Below are 24,737 nucleotides of genomic sequence, written 5' to 3' on the forward strand. Positions count from 1 at the left end.
CACCAGCCGGACACCTGGGAAAGATTCTCTGTAGTAGCTCAGAGCCCTCCCCATCGAGTGTCCCATGCCCGGCCGATGGAGAGATTTGCTACTAGCAGTCGAAGATTGACTACTTGCCATTGCAGGCAGCCTCATCCCCTCCCCTCCATAACCTTACCTAGCACAGTCTGGAAGCTAGCTAGGTTTTTGTCCCCGCTGCTCCCCTTGGGAGTCTGTTCCAGAACTTCACTCCTCTGATGGTTCGAAACCTTCATCTAATTTCAAGCCTAAACTTGTTGATGGCCAGTTTATATCTGTTTGTTCTTGTGTCCACATTGGTGCTGAACTTAAATAACTCCTCTCCCTGGTATTTGTCCTTCTGATGTATTTATAGAGAGCCATCATATCTCCCCTCAGCCTTCCCTTGGTTAGGCTAAACAAGCCAAGCTCTTTGCGTCTCCTCTCAGAAGGCAGGTTTTCCACTCCGTGGATCATCCTAGTCACCCTTCTCTGCAACTGTTCCAGTTTGAATTCATCTTGCTTAAACATGGGGGACCAGAACTGCACACAGTATTCCAGATGAGCTCTCTCCAGCGACTAGTACAATGGTACAAACACCTCCCTGTCTCTGCTGGAAATACCTTGCCCAATACATCCTAGGATTGCGTTTGCCTTTTTCACGGCCGCATCACACCGGCAGCCCATAGGCATCCTGTGACCAACCAATACACCCAGGTCTTTCTCCTCCTCTGTCACTTCCAGCTGATATGTCTCGCTAGTCTCTAAGTGTGACCTTGCACTGTGGCATGCTTAGCGCCGATCTCCACCCTCAGGTGGGGCCTGCTTGCACTGGGCTGGGAGCAGGTGGTGCTGGAGGTCCAGTGTGTCTGGGCCCCGTATGGTCCGGGGTAGGAGGGGTCTTTCAGCTGAGCCAGGTCTAAAGCCTGGTCCCTTTGGGCCTTTTGCTGGGACTCAGGGTGTCTGCCCAGGTGTCCATGTCGAATTCCAGGGTGGCCCCTCCCCTAGAGTCTCCCTCCCCCTCGCTGGGACTGATTCTCCTCGACTTCCTGGCCCCGGCTGTCACGGGGAGTCTGAGCAGCCATTACACAGATGCTGCGTCCCCACTTCCCAGGCCAGCACTCGGGGAGGCTCTGATCGGCCCCTGCCCTGCGGGGACTTCGTGGCTTGTGCGTCACTGCCGGGTGAGGGGAGAACAGGGCGGTGTGACTCACCTCTTCCCTCTCTGTGCCCAGCTGGCTGCCGGCGGGATGGCGCTGCTGTGGAGGTCGTACCAGCGGCTCATGGCCCAGCATCCCTGGAAGGTGCAGATCCTCACAGCCGGTAAGAGCCTCTAGCTGTTTTTTCCGGGTCTCTGTCTGGGGCTGTTTCTCGCAGGGGCCTGACTGGAGAGGGAATGGCTACGTGGTGCTGAGCGCGGGGCGGGCCCTAGGTCCGGGAATTGCAGGGTGGGGTGGGGCAAAGGCTCAGGGGGTGAGCGGGGTCTCCAGCTATGGAGCTGGGACCCTTCTAGCCGCCTGCCCGTGCTGTGGCCCGTGGACGGAGAGTGCTGCCCCTTGGGGGCTGGTGCAGTGGGCAGAGGGAGCAGTGTGAATGCAGGTGGGCAGGTAGCCGGAGCGAGGGACACAGGCAGGCAAGAGGCCTAGCTAGCCGGGCTGGCTCTGGTCCGCCCCCTTGCTGCTGGACAACGACTCGCCTCGGATGGTATTATCATGCGCGTGCCCCAGCGCCAGGCTGAACCTGCAGAGATGCTGCTTCCGTGCCTAGAGCAAAGCTGGCGGGGGCCGGGCGTGGCCATTTGGGACTGGCTGTCTGCCACCGCTGCTGGGTCGGAGAGATCCCGTCGCCAGCAAGTGAGCTTGGGTGCTAGTTCCACATCTGGCACGTGGGCCAGCCCCAGGCGGGCATGGCTCACACGCTCGCACACACGTGTCTGTTCCGTGCACCTCCGCCACTCACCTAGAGCAGCCCTGCCCTGGCTGCAGCTTCAGCAGGGACTCAGCCCTTCCAGCATGTGCACAAGCCGCTTGGAGGTGCTGTGCCCCCCACCCTCCCTAGGGATCCCCACACCTGAGCCAGTCTTTTGAGGTGACAGATCTGAGGAGAGGTCCCAGAATGAGGAGTCAGTCGTGGAGGTTTTGAAGCAGATGGATAAATTAAACTGGAATAAGTCCCCAGGACCAGATGGGATTCGCCCAAGAGTTCTGCAGGAACTCACATGTGAAACAGCAGAACTACTGACTGGCATGTGTAACCATCATTGAAATCAGCTTCTGAATCAGATGACTGGAGGGTAGCTAATGTGGCGCCAATTTTTAAAAAAGGCTCCAGAGGCAATCCTGGCAATTACAGGCCAATGTAAACCTAACTTCAGTACCAGGCAAATGGGTTGAAACTCTAGTAATGACCAGAATGATCAGAAGCACAGATGTACATGATTTGTTGGGAGCGGAGTCAATATGGTTTTTGTAAAGGGAAATCATGCCTCACCACTCTACTGGAATTCCCTGAGAGAGTCAACAAGCATGTGGACAAGGGTGACCAGTAGATACAGTGTTCTTGGACTTTCAGAAAGCCTTTGACAGGGTCCCTCACCAAAGGCTCTTAAGCAAACCAGGGAGCCATGGGATAAGAGGGAGGGTCCTCTCCTGCATCAGTAACTGGTTAAAAGACAGGAAACAAAGGGTAGGAATAAATAGTTTTCACAATGGAGAGAGGTAAGCAGTGGGGTCCCCCAGGGATGTGTACTGGGACCAGTGCTGTTCAACATAGTCAGAAATGATCTGGAAAACGTGAGGTGGCAAAGTCTGCAGAGGATACAAAACTACTCAAGATAGTTAGTCCAAAGCAGACTGGGAAGAGTTACGAAGGGAGCTCACAAAACTGGGGTGATTGGGCAAGAAACTGGCAGATGAAATTTAGTGTAGATAAGTGCAAAGTAACGGACACTGGAAAAATAATCCCAACTGTACATATGAAATGATGGGGTCTAAACTAGCTGTTACCACTCAGGAAAGATCTCGGAGTCAGTGTGGACAGTTCTCTGAAAACATCCACTCAATGTGCAGGGACAGTCAAAAAAGCTACCAGACTGTTGGGATTCATTAGGAAAGGGACAGATAATAGGGCAGAAAATATCATCCTGCCTCTAGAAATCCAGCTTGAAGAATGTGCAGTTCTGGTCACCCCATCTCAAAAAAAGTTACATTTGAATTGGAAAAAATTAAGAGAAGGACAACAAAAATGATGAGGGCTATGAGAGAGCTTCCCTATGAGGAGAGGGTGAAAAGGCTGGGACTGCTCAGTTTGTAAAAGAGACGGTTAAGGGGGGTATGAGAGAGGGCTATAAAATCGTGACTGGTGTGGAGACAGTGAATAAGGATTCAGTGTGTGGTTCCTTCGTTCACATGAGACAGGAAGCAGGGATCGCTCAATGAAATTAACAGGCAGCAGGTTTAAAACAAAGCAAAGGAAGTATTTCTTCTCCCATCACACAGTCAACCTGTGGAACTCATTGCCAGGTGATATGCGAAGGCCAGAAGTACAAGTGGGTTCAAAGAAGAACTAGACAAGTTCCTGGAGGATCGGTCCATCAATGGCTATTAGCCAAGATGGTCAGAGATGCAGCCCCCTACTCTGGGTGTCCCTAAGCCTCTGCCTGCCAGGTGCTGGGACTGGACGACAGGGGATGGCTCACTCGATGATTGCCCTGTTCTGTTCACTCCCTCTGAAGCGCCTGGCACTGGCTGCTGTCGGCAGACAGGACGCTGGGCTGGATGGACCATGGGTCTGACCCGTTATGGCCCTCTTATGAAGGGAGATGCTCTCAGTGACCCCCACCACATGGGGCAAGAGTTGGGGGTTAGTCCCAGTGTCCTGATCTGCTCCCCTCTGCAGATCTCATCCCTGCTCGGGTAGCGACAGAGCCTTTTCACTTCCTGTCTTCAGCTGTTGTCTTATGTTGCTGTGCACGTAAACAGCTGCTGTGCTCCACCCCAGGGATGGCTGCAGCTCTCGCAGTGGCTGGTGGCATTCCTGGGTTGCTTGGGCCTGGGACGTGTGCTTTGGAAATGGAGGGTGTTGGCTGGGGGAGCTGGCATCACCCTGACCCGTCAGAGCCCGTCCAGTTCACTCCCACGCAGCGAGGGAGCAAAGCCGGGAGCAGAGTGCCGGGTCGGGGCCCATGGGGCAGGAGAGCGCTGAGGAGGAGCCCGTCCCCGGGGCAGCTGGTCTGCAGGGAAGTGGATGGAGCCTGTGGCTGCTCAGCTTGTGGCTCTGCCGTGTGTGTGTGTGTGTGTGTGCGTGCGCACACTACAGCTTGCGTCGGTGTAAGTGATGTTGCTCAGGGGTGTGAAGTGTCTTGCCCCGAGCTAAGTGCCCTGGGGCTGGGGCCCTGCTGTGCTGGGGTGCGGTGTGGAGGTCCAGCCCTTGTTGGAGCGTGTGCTGTGCGTTTGCTGTGCTGTGCTGTGCTGTGCCGTGCCCGCAGAGCCAGCAGGTCCCAGCCGAGCTCAGGTGCCTGCAGCCTTCCCAGGGCTCCGGCAGTGATTCGTCCCGCCCGCTCCCCCTAGCACCCCCAGCCCCAGCCAGTGACCGCGTCCCAGCCAGGCTGCAGCTCTCAGCCAGGAGAGGGAGCTAAGCTCTCAGGTTTCGGTGCAGCCGGCTGCAGAGCTGCAGTGTCCGCGCTCAGCTCCTGTCTAACATGCCTAGGGTGATCTCTGGCTTCCTCTCGGACAGGCCAGTCAGCTGCCTGGATCTGCCCCGCCCAGGGCGGGCAGGCTGTATGCCTTCCGGCAGTTCTCCAGAGTGTCACACCTGTGCAGCAGCTCCCCAGACTAGTGGGGTGCTGGGATGTGCCTGGGGCTGAATCCGGCAGGGGCTGGGGGGCCAGAGGCGGGGCCATCCCCTTGCAGGGCGGCAGTTCTGGGGAAGGAGCCATGTGCTCCTCTGCACCCTGCTCTGGGCGGATCAGCGAGCAGCGGGAGGCTAGCTGGCAGGACGAGCCAGGACTGCTCTGCCCAACTGGGCACAGAGCCAGGCGCCAAGCCAAGGGCACAGAGCTCCAGGGACCAGCCGTGCAGATCTCCAGACTGGACAGTGCACGGCCAAAGCAGGCTGGCTTGGCCCAGCTCAACAGTCACGTACACACAGCCTGGGCCATCCAGATGGCCACTGGGCCAAGCCGGACTCAGCCCCAGGCACATCGCAGCACCCCACAAGGTTGGGTGGGCCTTGGCCATGAAGACAAGGAGCCTGTTTGGTGCACTAGCAGAGAGGGCCCCGAAGATGGGCTGGGACCCTCAGTGCTTGGCCTCCGCTCGGCAGCAAGGTGGGGCGGGCGGGCGCCTCGTGGGGCAGCGAGGGGTTTCCTGGTGGGGTGGGTGCCTTCACCATCTGCAGCCAGCCCAGGCCACAGCTGTCCGGGGGGGGGCCTGCTTTAGCAGGGGGCCTGCGTCTGCCACAGCAGGGAGCCTGCCCTCCTCTGGGCTGGGAGCCGCTGTACTGCAGCTGGCTGCCCCCTCCTCCATGGCGGGGCAGCTCATTCCTCCTCCTCATTCCTGCTCTGGGAGGCCCAGGGAGACGCTGGCCCAGCATGGCCTGCCCCCAGAGCTCCCCGGCCAAGGGCTCAGCCTCCTCGCGTTGCCCAGGGCAGGGGGAGCCCAGAGACTCACCCGGGCACGCGGCATTGGTGGCAGAGCTAGGAACTGATGGCAGCTCTCCCAAGTGCCGGCCCAGCTCCCCGCTGCCACGGGGGAGCCCAGTAACCTGCTCTCCAGCGCTGTGCATCTCGGTCCCCGTGTGCTGGGCCAAACAGGCTGGGAGCAGAGGGGGCAGCTGGGGCCCAGGCAGGGCAGCGACTGGCCCACGGTCGCCCCGCAGGCCCCTGGCAGAGCCAGGAACAGAGCACGACTCTGCTAGTCCCAGGCCAGGATGCTGCCCCTCGGCTGGGCCGGGCACTCGGCCCTGGGCCGGGGCTGGCCCTGAGGAAGTGACCAGCAGAGGCAGCAGCAGCGCCCGGCTCAGGAGTGGCTCTGCCAGGCTGGGGGCAGGCAGTTCAGATCTGTAGCTAGTCCCTGCCGGCCTCCAGAAACCCACCAGCCAGGCCCCTCTGCGGAGCTACGGCTGCAGCTGCCACGGGGCCTGCCCCAGCGGAGCTGTCTGCAGAGTTTCGGGTTGTCTGATTCTTAGTCCGGCCGGGTGGGAAAGCCAGCGTGGGGAGCCAGAGCCCGTGGAACGCCCCTGGGGCCACCCTCTGCAGTGCACCTTGTCCATGAACCACAGCCCCTCTGGTGCCTCCTAGTCCGGTCCCGACACGAGCCGTGAGGTTTGCTACGTGGCCAAGCCCCAGGCACACAGAGGCAAAGGGGCGGCATGGTGCTAACTGCGGCTCTGCCCCTGCAGCCCGCCAGCTCCCCACCCAGATCCCCTCCAGCCGCGGGGAGCTGCAGCCCTTTCTTCCCCTGCCTGCCGGGGCCATTTCTGGGCACACCAGCACCCCTCTTATTGCCCAGGCCTCGCTCTCTTCTCCCGGGGCCCCCGGTTGAGACTGAGAACATCTTGGCTCCTTTCCCCTCCTGCAGTGGCAAAGCCGTGCCCATTCCCGTCAGGGCTCCATTCCCCCAGCCCTGGGCCTGCCCTGGGCAGCGGCACGGGACCGGCAGGGGCAGTCATGGGGTGACACTGGCACTGAGAGTCTCCCGGGTGCCGGCTGGCAGTCACCGGGACGAGTAGCGCTCCAGCAGGCGTCTCCTGCAGCTAGCAGCCTGCGTTCCCCTTCCCGAGAGGTGCTGGCGCCGCACAGGAGAGCCGGGGGGGGGGTGTGTGCAGGCTGGTGGCTGGGTGCCGGTGTGCAGTGTCGAGCGACACCTGAGCTGTGCTCCCCCAGCCCCTGCGCGTCGCGGTTTGTCGTTGGTGCATTTCCTGTTCTCTTGAGTCTGCGCGTGTGGCCTCCTGGCTCCGGGAGGCGTCGGGGACAGAGCCTGGCCCGGCTGCACCAACACTCATCCCCTAGGCACCCGTGGTGGGCAGGGAATGTTTGCTTGGGGGAGCTGGCAGCTCTGCTGATGGGAGCCGTGGGCGCACCTAGACAGGGCCCTGCATGTGGCTCAGCAGTGCCAGGGTCTCTGGTGCCCTTTGGTGCGTTCACCTGCGCCGGCTGGGCAAGGCTGATTGCCAGGGCCCAGGCACAACTCTCCCCCCCCCCCCCCCGCTGCGTCTTGGGGCAGCTCAGGGGTCCTGCCTCGTCCTGCCCTGCAGGTCGGGTGTGCAGCATGGATGGGGCAGGCCCTGTGAGGTGGGCATCCCAGTGCCAGTGTCAGGGCGGCGCTGCCCTGAGCAGCTCTAGCTAGAGGGACTAGCGCTTGGACGTGCCGGGTGTGACGCACCAGGAGCGGAGCCTGTGTGACCAGCTGCCTTCCAGCTCCCCGTGTAAATCCCGTCCGGGGCCGGGGCGGACGCCGTGGTGCGGCGGCAGGGGGGGTTGCTCGCTCAGTAACTGAGCTCTGGGCCGTGCTGGGACTAGAGCCATGTTCTCATGTGTCGAAGACGCCAGCCTGGGACCCGAAGGGGCCGGCTGCTGGCAGCGTCCTGCAGCAAACCCTCGCGTGGTCACTGAGCCCCCGCCCGGGAGCCGGCACGGCTGAGATCGGTAACAAACTGCAGCCGCGAGCCAGGCCAGCGCTGGCCATTCCCTACGGCTTCCCCCCCCCCCCATCTCCCCTCCGAGCTCCAACAACGCAGAGCACCCGCCTGGGCCCTCCTGCGTGGGTCCAGTGAGACCCTCCTGCCCCGGCTGTCCGGGTGAGTCAGCAAAGCCTGGCTCCCTGTCCTTAGCCCCTGGTGGGGGAGAGGCAGTGAGGTGTGGTGGGAAGGGAGCCCCATGTTCTCTCCCTGCCTCTCCTGCTGTGCGACCTGCTGCTGGCTGGCATGGCTGGCTAGCGGTGTGGGGCAGGGCTGTCTCACACTTGGCGCCGGGGGGCTCCGGCACCGGGAATGCTGGTCTGATTACAGGTGCTGAGAGCGTTGCCCAGTTCCAGCTGGATTCCCCCTGGTGGCACATGGCCCCTGTGCTCGGTGAGATGGCACCGGCTTTCCAACGCCCGGGCGTGGGGCACAGGTTCTGGGCACATCTGGCCCTGGCCAGGCGGCTGCCACTTACCACCACAGAGGGCTTGTTTGGCCAAAGTGCCCAGACAGGCCAGCCAGAGCCCCGCCCCACCACGTGCTGTGGGGCTGGCGGGCGCATAGGTGTGTGTGTGGCCGTGGGGCTGGGCCGGGCGGGATGGGCTCTGCTGGCAGCTCTCCCCTGCGGTGTTTTGCGTAGCTCTTACCCCCGGGCTGGAGCGATTTAATCTCCCTAAAAGCGTTGGTGACATGTGAGTGGCTGAGGGTGGGAGGTGGCATAAATCCTGGCGAGAGCCTGGCTGGGCGCCATGTGTGCCCTGCACAATCACGCAAATGGCTCCCGCGCCTCACGGACACTCCGCCGCCCCGCTGTGCTGCAGTCAGCTGTTTCGGGAGCTGAGGGGCGCGTCCCTGGGGAGATGCGGCTGTCCTGACCGGGCTTGGTGGGGGGAGAGCGTCAGCCGGCAAAGAGCCGTGCAGCGGAAAGCAGGGCCCAGACAGCTGCCCCCGGCTGCAGAGAGCACCCCCCCCCCCCCCGCCGAGTGTGAGCCAGCCCAGAGAGCTCTGCGCACACGCGTGTGCTGAGCGAGTGTGAGCTGGCTGAGAGACCTGTGCAGACCCCAAATGCTGCTCCCCTCATGGGTGCACTGGCCACTCTGGTTGGTCTGCGCTGGGAGGCACCGTGCTGCTGCGTGGCCAGGCCGGGGCAGGTGGGCAGTGGCAGGAGAACAGGCCAGGCAGGCTGAGGTGGGGCCGGAGCAGACAGGGCTGGGGGGAGCCAGGTGCCAGCCCTGTGGGAGACGGCGGGCATGGCGTGCAGGCCAGGCTGGCTGGAGGGGACGTGGCGGCATGGTTTGCCGCCTGCCGGCTTTGTGGCGTCCTGACGCGCTGGGGCCGTGTGGAAAGAAACCCCTTTTTCCGCATTAGGTTTGCATCTAGACACTTCCAAGTGCCCACAACTCCTAGACCCGCCGCCCTGCCTCTGGCTCCCTTCCCCAGCTGCATGTAGGTGCTGTGCAGAGGTATGTGGGGTGCAGGGCGATACAGCCCCACCCCCTCAAGCAAGACCCCGTCCCGCTTTGGACACCTCACGGCCTCGGAGAATGTCTCTTGTTTAAAACCAGAAGGTGCCAGGACAGAGAGTGCAGCGTGGCCGGCTGGGGACGGTGGGGCAGGGGAGCGGCCGGGGCGGTGGCACAGCTGGCTGGGTCGGGCGGGTTGGGGGACGCGGCCGCCGGGGAAAGGTGGGTCAGGGTGCGGCCGGTGCCGGTGGGGAAGGTGTGGGGGGCACAGCTGGCTGGGTCGGGCTCGCTGGGATCACTTTGGCTGCAGAAATGCCCCAGCTGCCGCGTAGCCGGCCAGGCTCCCGGCCCCGGGGAAGCAGCTGCCAGGCGTGGGAAACGTGGCTGTTGCGTGTCCTGTGTCTCCAAGCCCCGATTCCCTGGGGGGGCAGCAGCCCCTTTACTGCCGTGATTCCTTCCCAGGCAAGCCCCTGAGGCCGGGCCCGTGGCTGGCTGCTGGACTCGCCTGGCTGCAGGCTGGAGTCCGAGAGCAGAGCAGCCGTTCCCAGCGCCCAGCCCTGGCTGTGAAATGGGCAGGTGGCGGGGAGGGAAGAGACTTGGGCTCCCTGGCTCATCCCAGGCAGCTGGGCTCCGGCAGAATCCCTGGCAGTGGCGTACTGGGGGGGGGGCAGGGAGGGGCCAGGCCCCCGGGTGCCAGCCTGCAGGGGGTGCCAGGCTGGCCCTTCATGACGTGCAGGGGGCGCAGCAGGCTCTGAGGGGTGCAGAGCCTCCTGCACCCCCTGTCCTCTGCCCATCATGAAGGGCCAATCTGGTGCCCCCCCTAGGCTGGGAGGCTGAGGTCACCCCATCTGAGCCAGCACCGGGTGCAAGTCTGGAGCAGCAGGTAAGTGCTGGTGGGGGCAGAACGCCAGGCCAGCCCTTCCCACCATCTGGGGAGCGGGGGGTGCAGGAGGCTCTGAGGGGCGCCCCTCAGCACCTCCTCCCTACCTCAGCACCTCTTCCCTAGCAAGCTGGCGCCAGGCTGCAGCAGGAACGGCGGGTGCTGTGCGCTGGGTAAGTGCAGGGGGGGTGGCAGAGCTAAGCCGGCATTTCAGTCCTGCCCACGCCTCACGTGTCCCCCCCGCAGGTACAGACCCCCCCTTCCCCAGGGCAGCTGGGGGGTGGCACCAGGACCCCTCCTGCCCTGTGCAGGGTGGGGGTGTGAGGCCTGGGGGGGCACAAATGCAGCCTTGGTCCCCGGGTGCTGGAGACCCTCCGTACGCCACTGTTCCCTGCTCGTCCCTTGCCAGCCCCGCTGGTGCCCCACGGTCATGGCCTGCACAGGGAGGTGGGCAGGGCCCGGCCCGGCCCGGCCTTCGAGCTCTGAAGAAGGGCCGTGGGCTCTGCCCCTGCTCGTGGGACGAGCCTGTCCCTCGCTGGCCGGGAGCAGTGCTGCCAGCCTGGCTGGGCTGGCATCGGGGAGATGCTCAGATACTGCGGCGTGGCGCTCACAGCACCTACTACCGTGTAGCCGGAGAGGCCGGGGCAGGAGGCAGACGTGGCTGGCACGGCCAGCAGCGCGAGAACTGCTGGGAGCACTAAGCACCGGCATGGCGCTGAGATCTCGGCTGGCAGCGCCCAGCGCCTCCCCGTAAGGGCAGCGAGCAGAGCGGGCAGGAGACAGCTGCAGGGGATGGACCCGGCCAGGCCGGCGGCTGGCGGGGAGGTGGGATGAGCAGTGGGACCGGGAGGGCTGTGACGCAGGCGGGTCAGAGGAGCAGCTGGCTGCCTTCGGGAGAGGTGCTGGGGGGGTCTGAGGCACAGCGGGACGCGCCAGCTGCGTGCGAGGGTGCGCGGTGCAGGGGAGGGACGCCAGGCACAGGAGTGGCTGGCGCGCGGGCGGCAAAGGGGCTGGGGGCAGAGGGGCGGTTAGGGGCCAGGCTTTGTCTTTGCAGGTAGCTCTCCGCTGCCGTCTCTGGGTGACCTGGAAAAGCGCCTCATTAGCATAAAGCCGTGTGGCCAGGCTGATCTTCGTGGGGCTGGGCAGCTTGGGTTCAAGTTCACCCCGGTCCGGCTGCCGGGCTCTGGGCTGGGGTCACTGTAAGCTGAGTGGAGGAGTGTGCCCGGAGTTTGCTGCCTGTGGACAGGACCCTTTGTCCCCTGGAAGGTGGGAAACTGAGGCAGAGGCTCTGGGTGGAGGGTTGGTTGTCTGCGTCTTTGGAGCCGTGGTTGCTGTGTTCCCGCTGTACTTGGCAGCAGGAAGCGTTGCCTAGTGGAGATCCCGGCTGGGAGCTTCATTTGCCCAGGTTTTGGGGCGGGGGTCCAGGCCTGTGTAGTTTGTTATCTGAAGAGCAATTCGTGGCTATGGGCCCTGGCCCGGCCCGGCCCGGGGCTGCTGATAGGCCCAGCAGAAGGGTCACTTCTGTACAAAGCCACGTGTCCCGCAGCCGGCTGTGCAGAGCAGTGGTTGCAGCTGCCTCCGGCCCCCCCCGCCAGCTGCGGGAGCAGCAGAGCCAGGCCTGTGGCTGCATCTTGCTGCTCCTGGCCCCTGGAGAGGCGCCTGCGGAGGCAGGACTCAGTGGAATTTGTAAATGGGCCGTGGAATTACGGATTCATAGCCACGGGGAGAGGCTCTCTGGGGCCGCAGACGCCGCCCTACCCCAGCCAGCCGCCCTACCCCAGCCAGCCGACCCTGGCCAGCCGACCCCGGCCAAATGGGCTCGCGCACCCCGCTCACCCTGTGCAGGGGCAGGAAGTTGGGCGCTAACGCCTGCTCCGCACACCCCGCAGTGCGCCTCGGGCGGGCTGCACCGTCTCATGGGGGCTCACCAGACCATCCTGCCGCTCGAGGAGGCCCCGGCGCAGAGCAGGCTGCAGGGCGCCCGGCTCGGTCTGGATGTGCGGGGCTGCCCCAGGACGTTCCTTCCAGAGCCCCTGAGGGGGTGCGGCTGCGAGCTCCTCCGGCCAGGAGCTGCGCTGCCGGTTCCCTTGCGCCGGCTCTGCCCTGCCGCTGCTGCTCTGGGCGGTGGAAGGAAGCAGCGCCGCTTGTGTTCCCACGGGGCCGTGCCCGGGGGTCGGGTTTGGGCCATGGGTGCCGTGCTGGGGTGAGGCTGCCGAGTTGGCGCGGTGCCCAGCCAGCCTCGGTGCCCGCAGCGCATGTCTGAGGCCTGCTGCCCTGCGCAGGCGTGTGCCCCCGCGGGGCAGGTCCGTGTGCACAGCCGTGAGCGACGTGATGCCCGCGGAGCCTCCCGGCCGTGTGCCGACGTGGTGCCGAGTTCCCCTGGGGTCGGGCCATCGATCAGAGGGAGCCGCCCCCTCTCAGCACCGTCCTTGGGGGAGCGGAGCGGAGCGCTGAGCGGGATGGCAGCCGCCCAAGCGGCGTGCGAGTGAAGTCATCGCAGCGGGAGACATTAATCACCCCGGGGACGCTGGCTGCTTCCGGGCACATCCTCTTACACTTGGCAGGCGCTGGCGGGGGGAGGAGCCCTGTCACTCGCTGCATCCCTTCCTGCTGTGGTCGGGCTCCCGCAGGCTGGCAGGGGCCCAGCCGTTCTAGGGAAAGACTCCCTTCAGGCTGCCAGAGCGGCACTGACTGGCTGCAGATTTATCAATGGTCGGAGAGGACGGAAGCGACGCAGCCAGCCAGGGTCCGGCCCCTCCTGTGACTCGGGTCCCCAGTCGCTGGGGTGCGGGCCCTCCCCTCGGCATCGCCCGCAGCGTGCCCAGCGCATCTCTGGTCGAGCTGCTGGCACCGCGTCTCCCTCTTACTCATGCTGCGTGCTTGGCTCTGGCGGGCGAGTGACGCAGTCCCCGAACCTCTGCGGAGCCTGCAATGTCACTGGGCAGCGGGTGCTGGCCCCGGGGCCTGGGCTGGGCTCTGCAAGGATCCCCAGGGCCCCACCCTTCCTGCTCCCCCCCCCAGGGTGTCTATCGCAGCCACCATGCACTTGGTGCCACTCTCTCCAGCTCGCCAGCGGGGCAGTCCTAGCGTTGGCCAGGCTGGCCCAGGGCTCCACCTCGCCCTCTCAGCGCTGGCCCCGGGGCTGGCAGACGCTGTAGCCAGGTGGCTAATCCATGGTTGGGAAGGCGGCCGGTGTCGCCCCAGGGGCATCGCACCCGGACCGGGCACGGGACAAGCCTCTCGCAGGAGCCTGGCTGGGCGGGACTCGCTGCGGGGAACCTTGGAGACAGACGGGGGCTGGGGGCCTGGCCCGGTCTCGGTGTCATGGTGGCTGTGGGAGTGTGGGGGTCCCCAGGGGTCGCTCCCAAGCGACTGGTCACAGGCTGGCGTAGGATCTGTGACCCACGGCTTTGTCCTGAGGCTGGGGAGCAGCCGCATGAGCCCCACGTGTTGCCTTTTGGGCTGGCATGGCCACAAGCCCCAGAGGATAGGAGCAGTGGCCTTCCCGAGCGGGCTGACGCCAGCCAGCCGGGACCCAGAGCTCGTGCTGTGCCGCCCCCGCGTGCGGGAGAGAGCGGTGCGCAAGGGAAACATCCCCACCTGCCCCCAGGAGCCTGGCTCGCCATGGCTGGCGGCCCTGCGGGACCCTGCGCTTCTGGAGCCGCCGTGCCCGGCAGGGCAGGTGTGATGGCTGTGACAGGAGGTCTGTGGTCTGAGGCTCAGCGCGGGTTGGTGCCAGGCTGGCTGGGAGTGGGTTGGAGACAATCTGCAGCCGTGCAGCCGCCGGGCTGGGGACGGCCCCACGCCCACGGATTCCGCGGGGTGGCTGACTGCTGCGCCCTGGCCCGCGGGAGGGGAGGCCGTGCCCACCCCCAGCTTGGGGAGGCCCACGCGCCGGCACAGCAGTTGGGCTGGCACGGGGGGCTCAGCGGGGCGCACTAGGGCAGCAGGGGAGCTGGGCGGGGGCCTCGCCCTGTGTTGGATTGCCTCCCACCCGAGGGTTTCCTCCAGGTGGCCCGTGTCAGGCAGGGCCCATGAGAAGGAGGGAAGGCGACGGCTTGTGAGGAGGGCGGGGCTGTGAGGGCATCGCCCCCTCTGCCCCACGGGCAACGCCCCGAGCCATGTGCTGCCCAGCCAGCCACAGGCTGAACGGCTCCGGGGGACCAGCCTGGGACAACGGGGCAGAAGTTGGTCCCGTGGCAGGGGCACTGCCCCGGGCTGGGGGTGTCTGCAATCACAGGGGCTGGGGCGAAGGAAGAAGGGGAGGGGTACGACTCGGTCTCAGCCCCTGCAGGGGGCAGGACCCGTGGGTCGGATCGATGGTGTGGGGCACAGGTGGGTCCCTAGAGCGAGTGGCACTGGGCTGAGCCTCGGGTGCCCCAGGGCGGCGGCTGCAGAAACGCCCCCCATGTGCGAGCAAACGGCCTGCGCTGCTGGGCTGGGCTGGAGGACGGTGCCCAGGCTGGCGGCACTGAGCCGGCTGCAGCAGCATCCCCTGGCACCCATTGGCACGTCCGGCCAGCCAGCAGGTTTGGAGTACAGCCTGGCCCTGCCCCCGCTGTGTAGCTTACCCCTGCTACGCCCGGGGGAGGCTTAGACCCCCAGCGTCCCGACTTCAGCAGAGCGCCGGTGCCTGGCCCCTGCCGGAGAGACACGCCTGTCGCCCCTGCCCTGTGCGGCCTGAACTCCAGCCAGGCTGTGCCGAGAGCTGGAGCCCACGAGCCCCGCGCTGAGCTGTTGGCTTGGGCCAGGCCGTGGCACAGCTGGGGTGAGCGCTGACAGCAGGCAGCTGCCCCAGGACAGCCTGGCGCTTGGTCACACCCGCGGCTGGGCAGGCCAGTCTGGCCCCTCTTCCTCGTCCAAGCGCTCTGGCTCCAGAGCCAGCCGGGCTGGCAGAAATGCTGCGAGGCTGCCGAGGGCAGCCTGTGGCTGCTTCCACCCGCGGGCTCTCAGGAGCACCTGGGCAGGGCACGTAGCACGGATCCAAGCTCCTGGCTGTCCCCTGGGGGTGCCTGGGGACTCGCCTGCAGCCCCTCTCCCGGCTGGACACCTGGGGGCCTGGCTCACGCTCCTGGCCCCACAAAGCCTGGAAGAGATCTTCAGGCAGCTCTGTGGCACGTCTTGGCCTCTTCCTACGTTTTTATTTGGGGTGCACCTGTAATTGGAGCCTCTCGGATGGTGTTCCTGGAACGTTCCCGTGCGGCTTGCAGACGTTTCGCTCTTGGGACGGCTCCTTTCAGGTCCCTGTGGCCAGCCCCTCCTTTCTGGGCAGTTCCCCTGCCTGAAGTTAAATGCTGCTGCTGTGGTGGGCGCCTTAGCGTGTCCCTCCCGCTCAGAGGCTCAGTGTACTTACATGAGGTCGCTATTGCGCTGTGCTGCTGGCAGGAGCGAGTGACTCAGTCCGGGCGCTCCTCCCGTGCGGCGGTGCTGAGTAGCCTCTGCATGTCGTGCACAGCTGGGGCCCTGCCCACGCCTGGACATTCAAGACCTCAAGGGCGTTTTGCCAGCGGCCAGGTGCTGTGGCAGATCCCAGTGTGTGGAATTCCATTCAGAGCTGCTGGGCCTCTCTTTGCCGTCCATTGGTGCACACTCCCTCCGTACCCAGCCTCGCGGAGCAGACTGGTGCCCTTAGCAAGGAGTCTGTAAGATCAGGGGCTGCACCGTATGACTGGAGAATTGCTCACATAGCTCCTATGTTTACGAAAGGGAAGAAAAGTGACCCGGGTAACTACATGCGTGTTAGTTTGCCCTCAGTAGTATGCAAGGTGTTGGAAAAGGTGTTGAAAGAGAAAGTAGATAAGGACATGGAGGTTAACGGTAATTGGGACAAAATGCAACATGACTTTACAAAAGGTAGATTGTGCCAGACCAACCTGATCTCCTTTTTTGAGAAGAGATCAGATTTTTTAGACAAAGGGAATGCAGTGGATTTAATTTGCCTCGATCTCAGTGAGGCGTTTGATATGGTTCCACTGGGGGAATTATTAGTTAAATTGGAAAAGCTGGAGATTAATATGAAAATTGGAAGGTGGATAAGGAACTGGTTAAAGGGGAGACTACAACGGGCCATACTGAAAGGTGAACTGTCAGGCTGGAGGGGGGTTACTAGTGGAGTTCCTCAGGGATTGATCTTGAGACTAATCTTATTTAACCTTTTTATTACTGACCTTTGCACAAAAAGTGGGAATTTGCTAATAAAGTTTGTGGCTGACACAAAGTTGGGATGTATTGCCAATACAGAGAGAGACTGTGGTATCCTACAAGAAGATCTGGATGACCTTGTAAACTGGAGTAATAGAAATAGGATGAAATTTAACAGTGGAAAGTGCAAGGAACTACTAACAAGAATTTTTGCTATAAGCTGGGGATGCATCAGTCGGAAAGACGGAGGAGGAGAAGGACCTGGGCGTATCGGTTGATCACAGGATGACTATGAGCCGCCAGTGTGATGTGGCCATGAAAAAAGCTAATGCATCAGGCGAGGTATTTTCAGTAGCGATAAGGAGGTGTTAGTACCGTTATACAAGGCATTCGTCAGACCTCATCTGGAATACTGTGTGCAGTTCTGGTCCCCCATGTTTAAGAAGGATGAATTCAAACTGGAACAGGTGCAGAGAAGGGCGACTAGGATGATCCAAGGAGTGGAAAACCTGCCTTCTGAGAGGAGAAGCAAAGAGCTGGGCTTGTTTAGCCTGACCAAAAGAAGGCTGAGGGGAGATATGATGGCTGTCTATAAATACAGCAGAGGGATAAATACCGGGAGGGAGAGGAGTTATTTAAGTTCAGCACCAATGTGGACACAAGAACAAATGGATATAAACTGGCCATCAGGAAGTTTAGACTTGAAATTAGATGCAGGTTTCTAACCATCAGGGGAGTGAAGCTCTGGAACAGCCTTCCAAGGGGGGCAGTGGGGGCAAGAAACCTAGCTGGCTTACAGACTGAGCTTGACAAGTTTCCGGAGGGGATGGTCTGATGGGACAGCCTAGTTTGGCAATGACTGATCTTTGACTACTAGAGGTAAATATGCCCAATGGCCTGTGATGGGACGTTAGATGCAGGGTTCTAAGTTATTACAGAGAATTCTTTCCGGGTGTCTGGCTGGTGAGTCTTGCCCACATGTTCAGGGTTTAGCTGATCACCATACTGGGGTCAGGAAGAAATTTCCCCCCAAGGCAGATTGGCAGAGACTTTGGGGTTTTTTCGCCTTCTGCAGCATAGGGCACGGGTCACTTGCTGGTGGGTTCTCTGTACCTTGAAGTCTTTAAATCATTATTTGAGGACTTCAATACTCAGGCGTAGGTTAGGGTCTGTTACAGGAGTGGCTGGGTGAAGTTCTGTGGCCTGTGTTGTGCAGGAGGTCAGACCAGATGATCATAACGGTCCCTTCTGACCTTATAGTCTGAGTCCATGAGCAGGGACGGGGAAAACGTGCAGCTCGAGGCTAGTCCGCCCCCGAGGACCGTGAGGCGCTGCAGAGGGACTGCACCAAGCCAGGGGAATGGGCAACGCGGCAGCAAACGAAGCTGGCTGTTGGTAAATGCCAAGCAGTGGAGGGAAAGATTTGAACCGGACGTTCATGTGCCGGGGTCTGCGTTCACTGTGTCCGCTCCAGAAAGGGCCTGGGGCGCTGGGAGGGGCAGCGATGTGCAGCTGTGGGATCCTAGGAGCTTCTCTGCAGCATTGTGGGAGACAGGCCGCGCGGCTGGATGGGCCGGGTCTGACCCAGCCTGGTCTGCGGGGGAGCCGGGGCCGAGTTCCTGAGCCGCTGTGCTGCTTTGCGCAGGGTCCCTGGTGGGAGTCGGCGACGTGATCTCTCAGCAGCTGGTGGAGAGACGGGGCCTGAGTGGCCACAGCTGCCGCAGGACACTGAAGATGATGGCCATTGGCTTCTGCTTTGTGGTGAGTGCCAGAGCGGGGACCCCTGGCCGCAGGCTGCGCGCACAGCAGCGGGCAGAAGCGTGCGAGCAGTGTGTGAGCCTCGGGGCCTGGCCGAGCTGAGAGCAGGGCCGGACTCTGCCCCCCACCGAGCAGAATCCTGCCCCGGGGCTGCAGGCTCCTCGGACTGACAGGCAGCCCCTGGCCGCACTGCCCAGCCGCCTCACGCCGCGCCGCAGGACTCTGCTGTGCTGAGGGAGGGGGCGCAGCACAGAAGCCCTCTGGGGCAGGGCGGGCACTTCACGGCTCCCGCTGCCGGGCCCTGGCCCTGTGGCCGCTCGCGGGCGAAGCTGAGCTGAGCAATTCGAGGCCGTGGCACTGGGCTCTGGGCTCCCATGCCCTTGTTGCAACAACTCCTGGCTTCAGTCCTCGCTGAGGAGCTGGGGCCGGGGAGCAGTGCCCTGGGACGGGCCCCTCGCCGGGGCTGTGTGCTGTGGGGCGGGCGGGTGAGGGGCACCCGCCGTCCCGTGGGTGGCTCTCAGATCCCTGCCTGCCACGGCCAGCTGCTCCCACTCAGGGTGTGGTTCTCACTCCAGAGCTCAGCCTCTGCCCACTCTGTTCTCACTCCAGCGCTCAGCTGGCACAGGGCGCAGGTGTTGGGTGTTGGCTGTGGGCCTGTGGCTGGCGTGGCAAGCCAAGCAGGCCCCACGGGCGACGTGGCACTTGCGGAAGGAGAAATGCTGGGGGCAGAGGGGCTGGGCCTCATGCTCAGAGAGACGAGGACTCCGTTCCCCGCCACTTGCTCGCAGCACAGCCGTGCATGGCCCCCCTGCTTCCTGTGCCTCAGTTTCCCCTCTGCACCAGGGCAGAATGGCCTCACCTACTGGCAGGGGAGGCGTTTTCTGTCTGTGAGGGGCTCTGCGATGCCCAGCATGGACAGGCCCCCTCTCCTGCTGTAGGGACCATGGCTGTCCGTCCGTCTGTCTGTGTGACGCAGTCTTGAACCCACGCTCCCCCCAGTCCTGACAGAGCTCCGGGGTCCTGTGCTGACCCCTTTCTCCCGCAGGGTCCTGTGGTGGGAGGCTGGTACCAGCTCCTGGATCGTGTGGTCCCCGGGAACACCAGGCTGGTGGCGTTGAAGAAGATGGTGCTGGATCAGGTCTGGGAAGGAGACGTTTCTGGGCGAGGGGTGACGGGCTGGGTGCGGGAGGTGGGCGCGCCTGGGGGCACATGAGGTTGGGGGAATGAGGGGTGAGTGGGGGATGGGGTGGGGCTGCGGAGGGGGCGCCCAGGAAGTGTGTGCCTGGGGGGGCAGGAGGGTGGGCTGGGGGAGGTGGGTGCCTGTGGGGGGAAGGGTACGTTTGCCCATACTCCTGGCGCCGTAGCTCCGTCTAGACTAGGCAGGGACTGGGGCAGGGCCAAGGGCTGCCCCCCAGGACTCCTGGGGGCTCAGGGCATTCCCTGCGCTCCAGGCCGCATGGCAGAGGCCCTGGCTCCCTGCGCTGCATACCCCGCCCCTTCCCCTGGCTGCCCCCGGACCACGGTCCCAGCGTGCATTGCTCCCTGCTGCAGCCCGGGGCTGGCATCTCCCGGGGCGGCTCCGCGGCAGGACCCGGAGCAGGCTGGGCTGGAGCGTCCCAGGAGCTGCATTTGGGCAAAGGGAGCCCTTCTGCCCCCCCAGCTCAGCCCAGAGCCCCCGGCCCACGTGCCCTGGGATTGGCCAGGCTGAGTGTGCCCGGCCTGCCTGGTTCCTGCCCGGCAGAGGGACTTAGCCCCGCTGGCCCTGCCCGCGGGCTGGGCTGCAGTCTGCAGAGAGAGCCCCTGCAATGCCAGACCTCTGCCAGGCCACCTCCTCTCTGCCCTCCACGCCTGGCCCGGCCCAGCCCCGGTGCGGAGAGCTGCCCCGGGCGTTCCTGAGCGAGGCCCGGCGGGCAGGGCACTCACGCCTGGCTCCCTTTCTTCAGGCAGGGTTCGCACCTTGCTTCCTTGGCTGTTTCCTAGCCATCGCCGGCGCGCTCAACGGCCTGCCCGCCGAGGAGAACTGGGCCAAGATCCGGCGGGTGAGTCCCCGGCGGGGCCGGGCTGCAATGCAGCCACTCGCGATTGCAGCTCATCCTTCCAGCGCCACTTCCTGTCCCAAACTGGGGGGGGCTGCCCTGCAGGGAGCCGCGGGGGGGCCGGGGGAGGGGGTGGTACTATCGTCCTGTCGAGGCTCTGGCGTGCCCCGCTGCACCTCACTTTGCCCACAGGTGCAGAGCCGCTGCCCTCGCTGCCCCGGGCCTGTCGCACGGTGTCTGCCGGGTCCCCAGGAGGGAGGGGGCTGGGCAGACGCATGCCCCGGCCCCTGCTGGAATCGGGTCCCTAGTGCTGGGCACTGGGGGAAGGTGTCACTTGGTAGCTGCTAGGGCTGGGGGGCGCAGCCCCAGCGGGGCACGGGCCTGTCTCTGGGTGCTGGGGTGCACCAGGCTCCTCTGGGAGCCCCAGCTCCTGGCAAGGTGCCAGGGGGCGGCAGGGCCCGTCTGCCAGCAGGGCCGGTGCGGAGCGGGGGCCGTGTCCCTAAAGCCATTAGCTGGTGGCTCGTCTGCGCCCTGGTCTCCTGGGACCAACGCAAGCGGCTGAGTCAGCGAGTGCCGCGTGTGAATCACCCTGAGCCACTCCACTGCCGTGAGTCAGCGCGGCACCCGCCGTGAGTCAGCCCAGCCGGGCACGGGGCCAGCCACAGCTCCGCTCGGGCCAGCCAGGACCGGCCGCCTGGCGAGGTGCTGCGCGCGCTGGGCCGAGGGCTGGGAGCGCTGCCGCGGGGGCCGGGACCCTCTGACCCGCATGCGGGGCACGCAGGGCGGCCAGCCCCTCGGAGTGGCACAGGGAGCTAGCCGGGGGATCCATCCCTTGCCCCTGGCTACCCCTGCCTTGGCCCCTCACTGATTTCCTGGTCGAGCCCCCGGCTCCCCCGCTCTGGTGGGAACTCCAGTGACGCCTGGAGCGTCGCGGGAATCACGTCTCTCTCTCAGCCCCAAGCGCCGGCCTTGGCAGCCAAGGGCCGGCGAAAGCTTCGCACCCCACTGGGCATCCCTGCATGAGGGGCAGGGGCTCCCCCGCGGGCCCCGGCCTCCACGGCTGGCTCAATGGCACGTCTCCTTTGCCGCAGGCTCAGGTCACCGCCAGAGCTCAGGTCCCATCGCAGCGTCCCTGCGCCCCTGCCCTCCTGCAGCTTTGGAACAGAGCCAGGCCCCTGCAGGCGGGGGGCTCCTCGCAGGGCTGGCCGCAGCTGACTGGTGCCTCTCGCGTGCAGAGCCTGGCGCGGCTGGGGCTGAGCTGCGGGGCCCTGCGCTGGGCCTGGCACTCTGCTGGTGGCGGGGACCCGTCTCCAGCCGTCCCTTGGTCTGGGCCAGACCCACCAGCTCCCCGTCCAGGTCACACCTGCCCTGGCCTGGCCTCGGGGCGGGCCCTGAGTGCCCAGCAGCACGGGGACCCTGGGGCCTGGCGGGCTGGACGAGGGGCAGTGGTGGGTGCCCGGGCTAGGTGCAGCCAGGTCATGGCACGAAGAGGCTGCCCTGGGCCCGTTACATCCCTGCAGCCTCTACTCTTGCTCCCGGTGGTGCCAGTCTCCCGCCATTTCAGGGGCCCTCTGCGTGGCCCCTGTGCCCGCGTGGCCAGGCCACGGGAGGGGGACGTAGCCAGTCCATGTGGCCGGGCCAGGGAAGGGGGGTGTGTCCAGCCTGCGTGGCTGTGCCCGCGTCCCTGACGTCAGGCTGGGGGTGCCTGCGAATAACTGGCCGTGTTCACTCCCTGCAGGACTACCCGGACGCCCTCATCACCAACTATTACGTAAGTGCGGGTGCTGGGCCAGTCCCCCGGCTCTGTCACTAGCCCCCGCCGTGCTCCGGTGCCATCGCCGAGGTTCCCCAGCTCCTGGGGGGTGGTCCCCATGGCGCACACGCTTCGCCAATGAGCAGGCGGAGCATCTCCTGCGGGGGCAGCGCAGCCAGGGCCCATCCCACTGTCTGCAGGGCCTGGCCATCAGGCCAGCCAGGCCTCCTGCCTCCCGGGGGCTGCCCAGGGCATCCATCCCCTCTCCTTACGCCCTTCCCACCAGGAATCTGCCGTGAATTTCACTCAGCCGGGTGCCCCAAGCTCTGGGGGTGCCCCAGAGCCAGTGAGGGAGGGGGGCTGTGGGCAGAGCTGGAGGGCTGAGGTGGGCATACAGCTGGGAGCCCTGTCCCAGGCCCAGGGGTGCGTGAGCCCAGGGTGTCCTCACCCCTGCCCTGTCTTCTCTCTTTCAGATCTGGCCAGCCGTGCAGATTGCCAACTTCTACTTCATCCCCTTGAACCACAGGTCTGGCCCCAGCGCCCCCTGCCCCAGAGCTCCCTGCCCCACCTGTCCTGCTCTCTGTCCCACTGCCCCTGCCACCTGCCAGGGCAGCTGTGTGCTCTGAGAGGCAGAGGATGCCAGGAAGCCAGTGGGACATCCAGCCTGGGGCTTCCCACTGTGGGGTGAGAGCTGCTGGCCAGGCCTCCTGGGGCACCTGGCCTGGAGCCTATAGCCGGTCCTTCACCTTCACGCCCCCCAACCCCACTCCCTGGCATCCCAGGGCCCCGCTCTGCCCCCAGCGTCAGGGGAGCCGGCCTGGGGCAAAGGGCAGAGCCTCCCCGGCAGCTGCCCCATTTGTACATGGGGGCCCAGCGCCCGTGGCTGACCCTGCCCCGTCCCCTCTGTCCCAGGTTGGCTGTTGTCCAGTGCGTGGCTGTCGTCTGGAATTCCTACCTCTCCTGGAAGGCGAACCAGCTGTGAGGCCGGGGGCGCCTAGCCGCCCCCCCCGTACGCCCTGCCCAGCCGCAGGGTCCCCCCAAGTGGCTCCCTCCTCTGTGCCTGCAATAGCGGAAGGGCTCCGGGCCCCCCACCGCCATCCCCGGCCGGCCCAGCCGTGGCTCCACGTCACACAGCAACACCAAGCTGGCCTCATGCGCAGCCCCCGCAGAGGAACCCCCCGCCAGGGCTGGGGCTGTTGGCACGTGCTGGTGGCGGCAGGGGTCCGAGCCGTGCCCCCCAGCTGTCCCCAGCACTGGGGCCAGATTGATTCGTGCCCCGCGGCTGCCCCAGGGAGACTGAGCCGCGCCCCATGAATGCCCACGGGGCTGGGGGGAGAATGAGCCACGCCGCCTGGCTGGGGAGCCCCCTCCCATGGAGCCCGGGCAACGGGGGAAGAAACGCTGGAGCAATAAAGTCAGTGACCCCTTGCCGTGGCCCTGCTGTGTGGGAAGAGGCCAGGCTGGGGCCGCCCTGGGGGAGGATTGCTCCAGGGGCAGGGCCGGGGCTCCCGGAGCCGGAGACACTCCAGGCTCCATCTTCATAGCCAGCGAGGCAGCCTTCCTGCAGGTCCTGTCCCCAGCGGGCCGGGGGGCAGCCAGGGCCACGGCCTGCACAGCCAGAGCAGAGTGGCCGCCCGGGACCACCCCCGTGGCCCTCCCATCACACGCTGCCACCCCAGAGCAGGCACCACTGGCCCCAGGGGCAGAGCCGAGCTGGCCCCCCACTGCGGCCACGCCCTGCGTGCCAGGGCATTTCCAGCCAGAGCCCCCCAGGTCTGGGACCCTCCCACCGCGCAGGGTCTGCCCCGCAGTGCACCAGACCCCGGGTTTGGAGCGCAGGGTAGCGCTGCACGGGGGTTCACACCGGCCCTGTCTGGCCTGGGGCCCTGTCCCAGTGTGGGCAGCCAGCTGAGCTTGACCCCCGGGGGACTTGGAGCCCCCCCCCGGCCACGCCAGCTGAATTCGCGCCAGTCCCTGCTAGGAGCAGCCAGTTCCCAGGGGCGCCCCGTGTGTGTGAGAGCTGCCGCCGCCTCCCCAGGGCGTGCAAGGCAGTCAGCGCAGACAGGCAGGGGACTGGGCTCTTTTCTGCCCTTGGGCAAAGCACAGGCCTGCTTCGTGCCTCAGTTTCCCCCTCTGAAGCAGGCTGCTGATGCTAAATGGGAGCTGCCCTGGGCAGTGCCCGCAGGGGCTGGGACTCAGCTGGGGCCTCTCCACGCTGAGCAGAGTGAATGCATGAACACGCCAGGCTTGCGGCCTGGGGGTGAGACGCTGCAGGCTGCTGCGGGGCGCACACGCCATCAGCTGGATCCTGGCGGGGGGGACATGATGGGGGTGAGTGTGGGGCAGACAGGCCGGCTCCAGCCCGCGGGGGCCCAGCCGCTGCCACCACTGGAGCAGGAATGTTCCCTCCCTGCCCCTGCTGCCAGCTGCAGGGAGCAAAGGGCGTCTGCCCTGCTTAATGTGTGATCCAGGAGGTGCCGGCTCAGCCCGACAGAAATTACGCACTGGCCGGGCGGGGAGGGGGTAATTTCCCACCCTGCCAGATCCATTGCTCCTGTACAAAGGGGCTGTGGTCCCTGCACCAGATCAGGGCATTGCCCGGCTGCAATCCCTTCGGGGGGAGAGCACCCCAGCCCTCTCACCTGGCTCCCCGGGGGGCAGCACCCCCTGCCACGCATGGCTGCTACTGGGGGCTGCGGCAGCCGGGATGGTGGGCACCATGGGGGGTCAGCGCCCCCGGCTGGAGGACAGAGCCGTCTCCCTGCCTGGTGCATCACAGGCTCCCCGCTCCCACGGCTCTGCCTCGCCCGGTGTCCAGAGCCTCCCTCCTGCCCCTGCGCCCAGCACCCATCGCTCCTGTCCCATGCAGAGGGGCCGGAGCCGCCCGCAGCCTGCCCTGCCGGGAGGTGGGAGCCACAGCCCTCCACGAGCGACCAGACAGGCTCAGCCCGGCACCGGTTAAACTCCGGGCGGCTGTCACGGCTCCGCAGCCCCGATGCTCTCGTCTGGCTCTGGAGCAGTTCCTGGGG

At 64.9% G+C, this 24,737-nt stretch overlaps 1 protein-coding gene across 1 annotated transcript; it reads left to right on the plus strand.

Moving 5' to 3' along the window:
• Positions 1-559: 559 nt before the first annotated feature.
• On the plus strand, positions 560-23,719 carry MPV17 (mitochondrial inner membrane protein MPV17). Its single transcript, XM_067550564.1, has 8 exons — positions 560-587; positions 1,233-1,320; positions 17,807-17,922; positions 18,965-19,057; positions 19,863-19,958; positions 21,694-21,726; positions 22,182-22,234; positions 22,621-23,719. Exons 1-8 carry the CDS (start codon positions 585-587, stop codon positions 22,688-22,690), a joined length of 552 nt encoding a protein of 183 aa, XP_067406665.1. The 5' UTR covers positions 560-584; the 3' UTR covers positions 22,691-23,719.
• The last annotated feature ends 1,018 nt before the right edge of the window (positions 23,720-24,737 follow it).

The sequence above is a fragment of the Emydura macquarii genome, unplaced genomic scaffold, assembly GCF_026122565.2.
Source record: "Emydura macquarii macquarii isolate MOO-44397 ecotype Brisbane River unplaced genomic scaffold, CSIRO-AGI_Emac_v2 contig_1300, whole genome shotgun sequence".
Taxonomy (NCBI): domain Eukaryota; kingdom Metazoa; phylum Chordata; order Testudines; family Chelidae; genus Emydura; species Emydura macquarii.

Excerpts from the sequence above, each read along its gene's own strand:
- MPV17 (XM_067550564.1), top strand. Across the intron at positions 1,321-17,806 it reads GGTGCAGATCCTCACAGCCG|GGTCCCTGGTGGGAGTCGGC; the intron begins GTAAGAGCCTCT and ends TGCTTTGCGCAG. Across the intron at positions 21,727-22,181 it reads CCCTCATCACCAACTATTAC|ATCTGGCCAGCCGTGCAGAT; the intron begins GTAAGTGCGGGT and ends TCTCTCTTTCAG.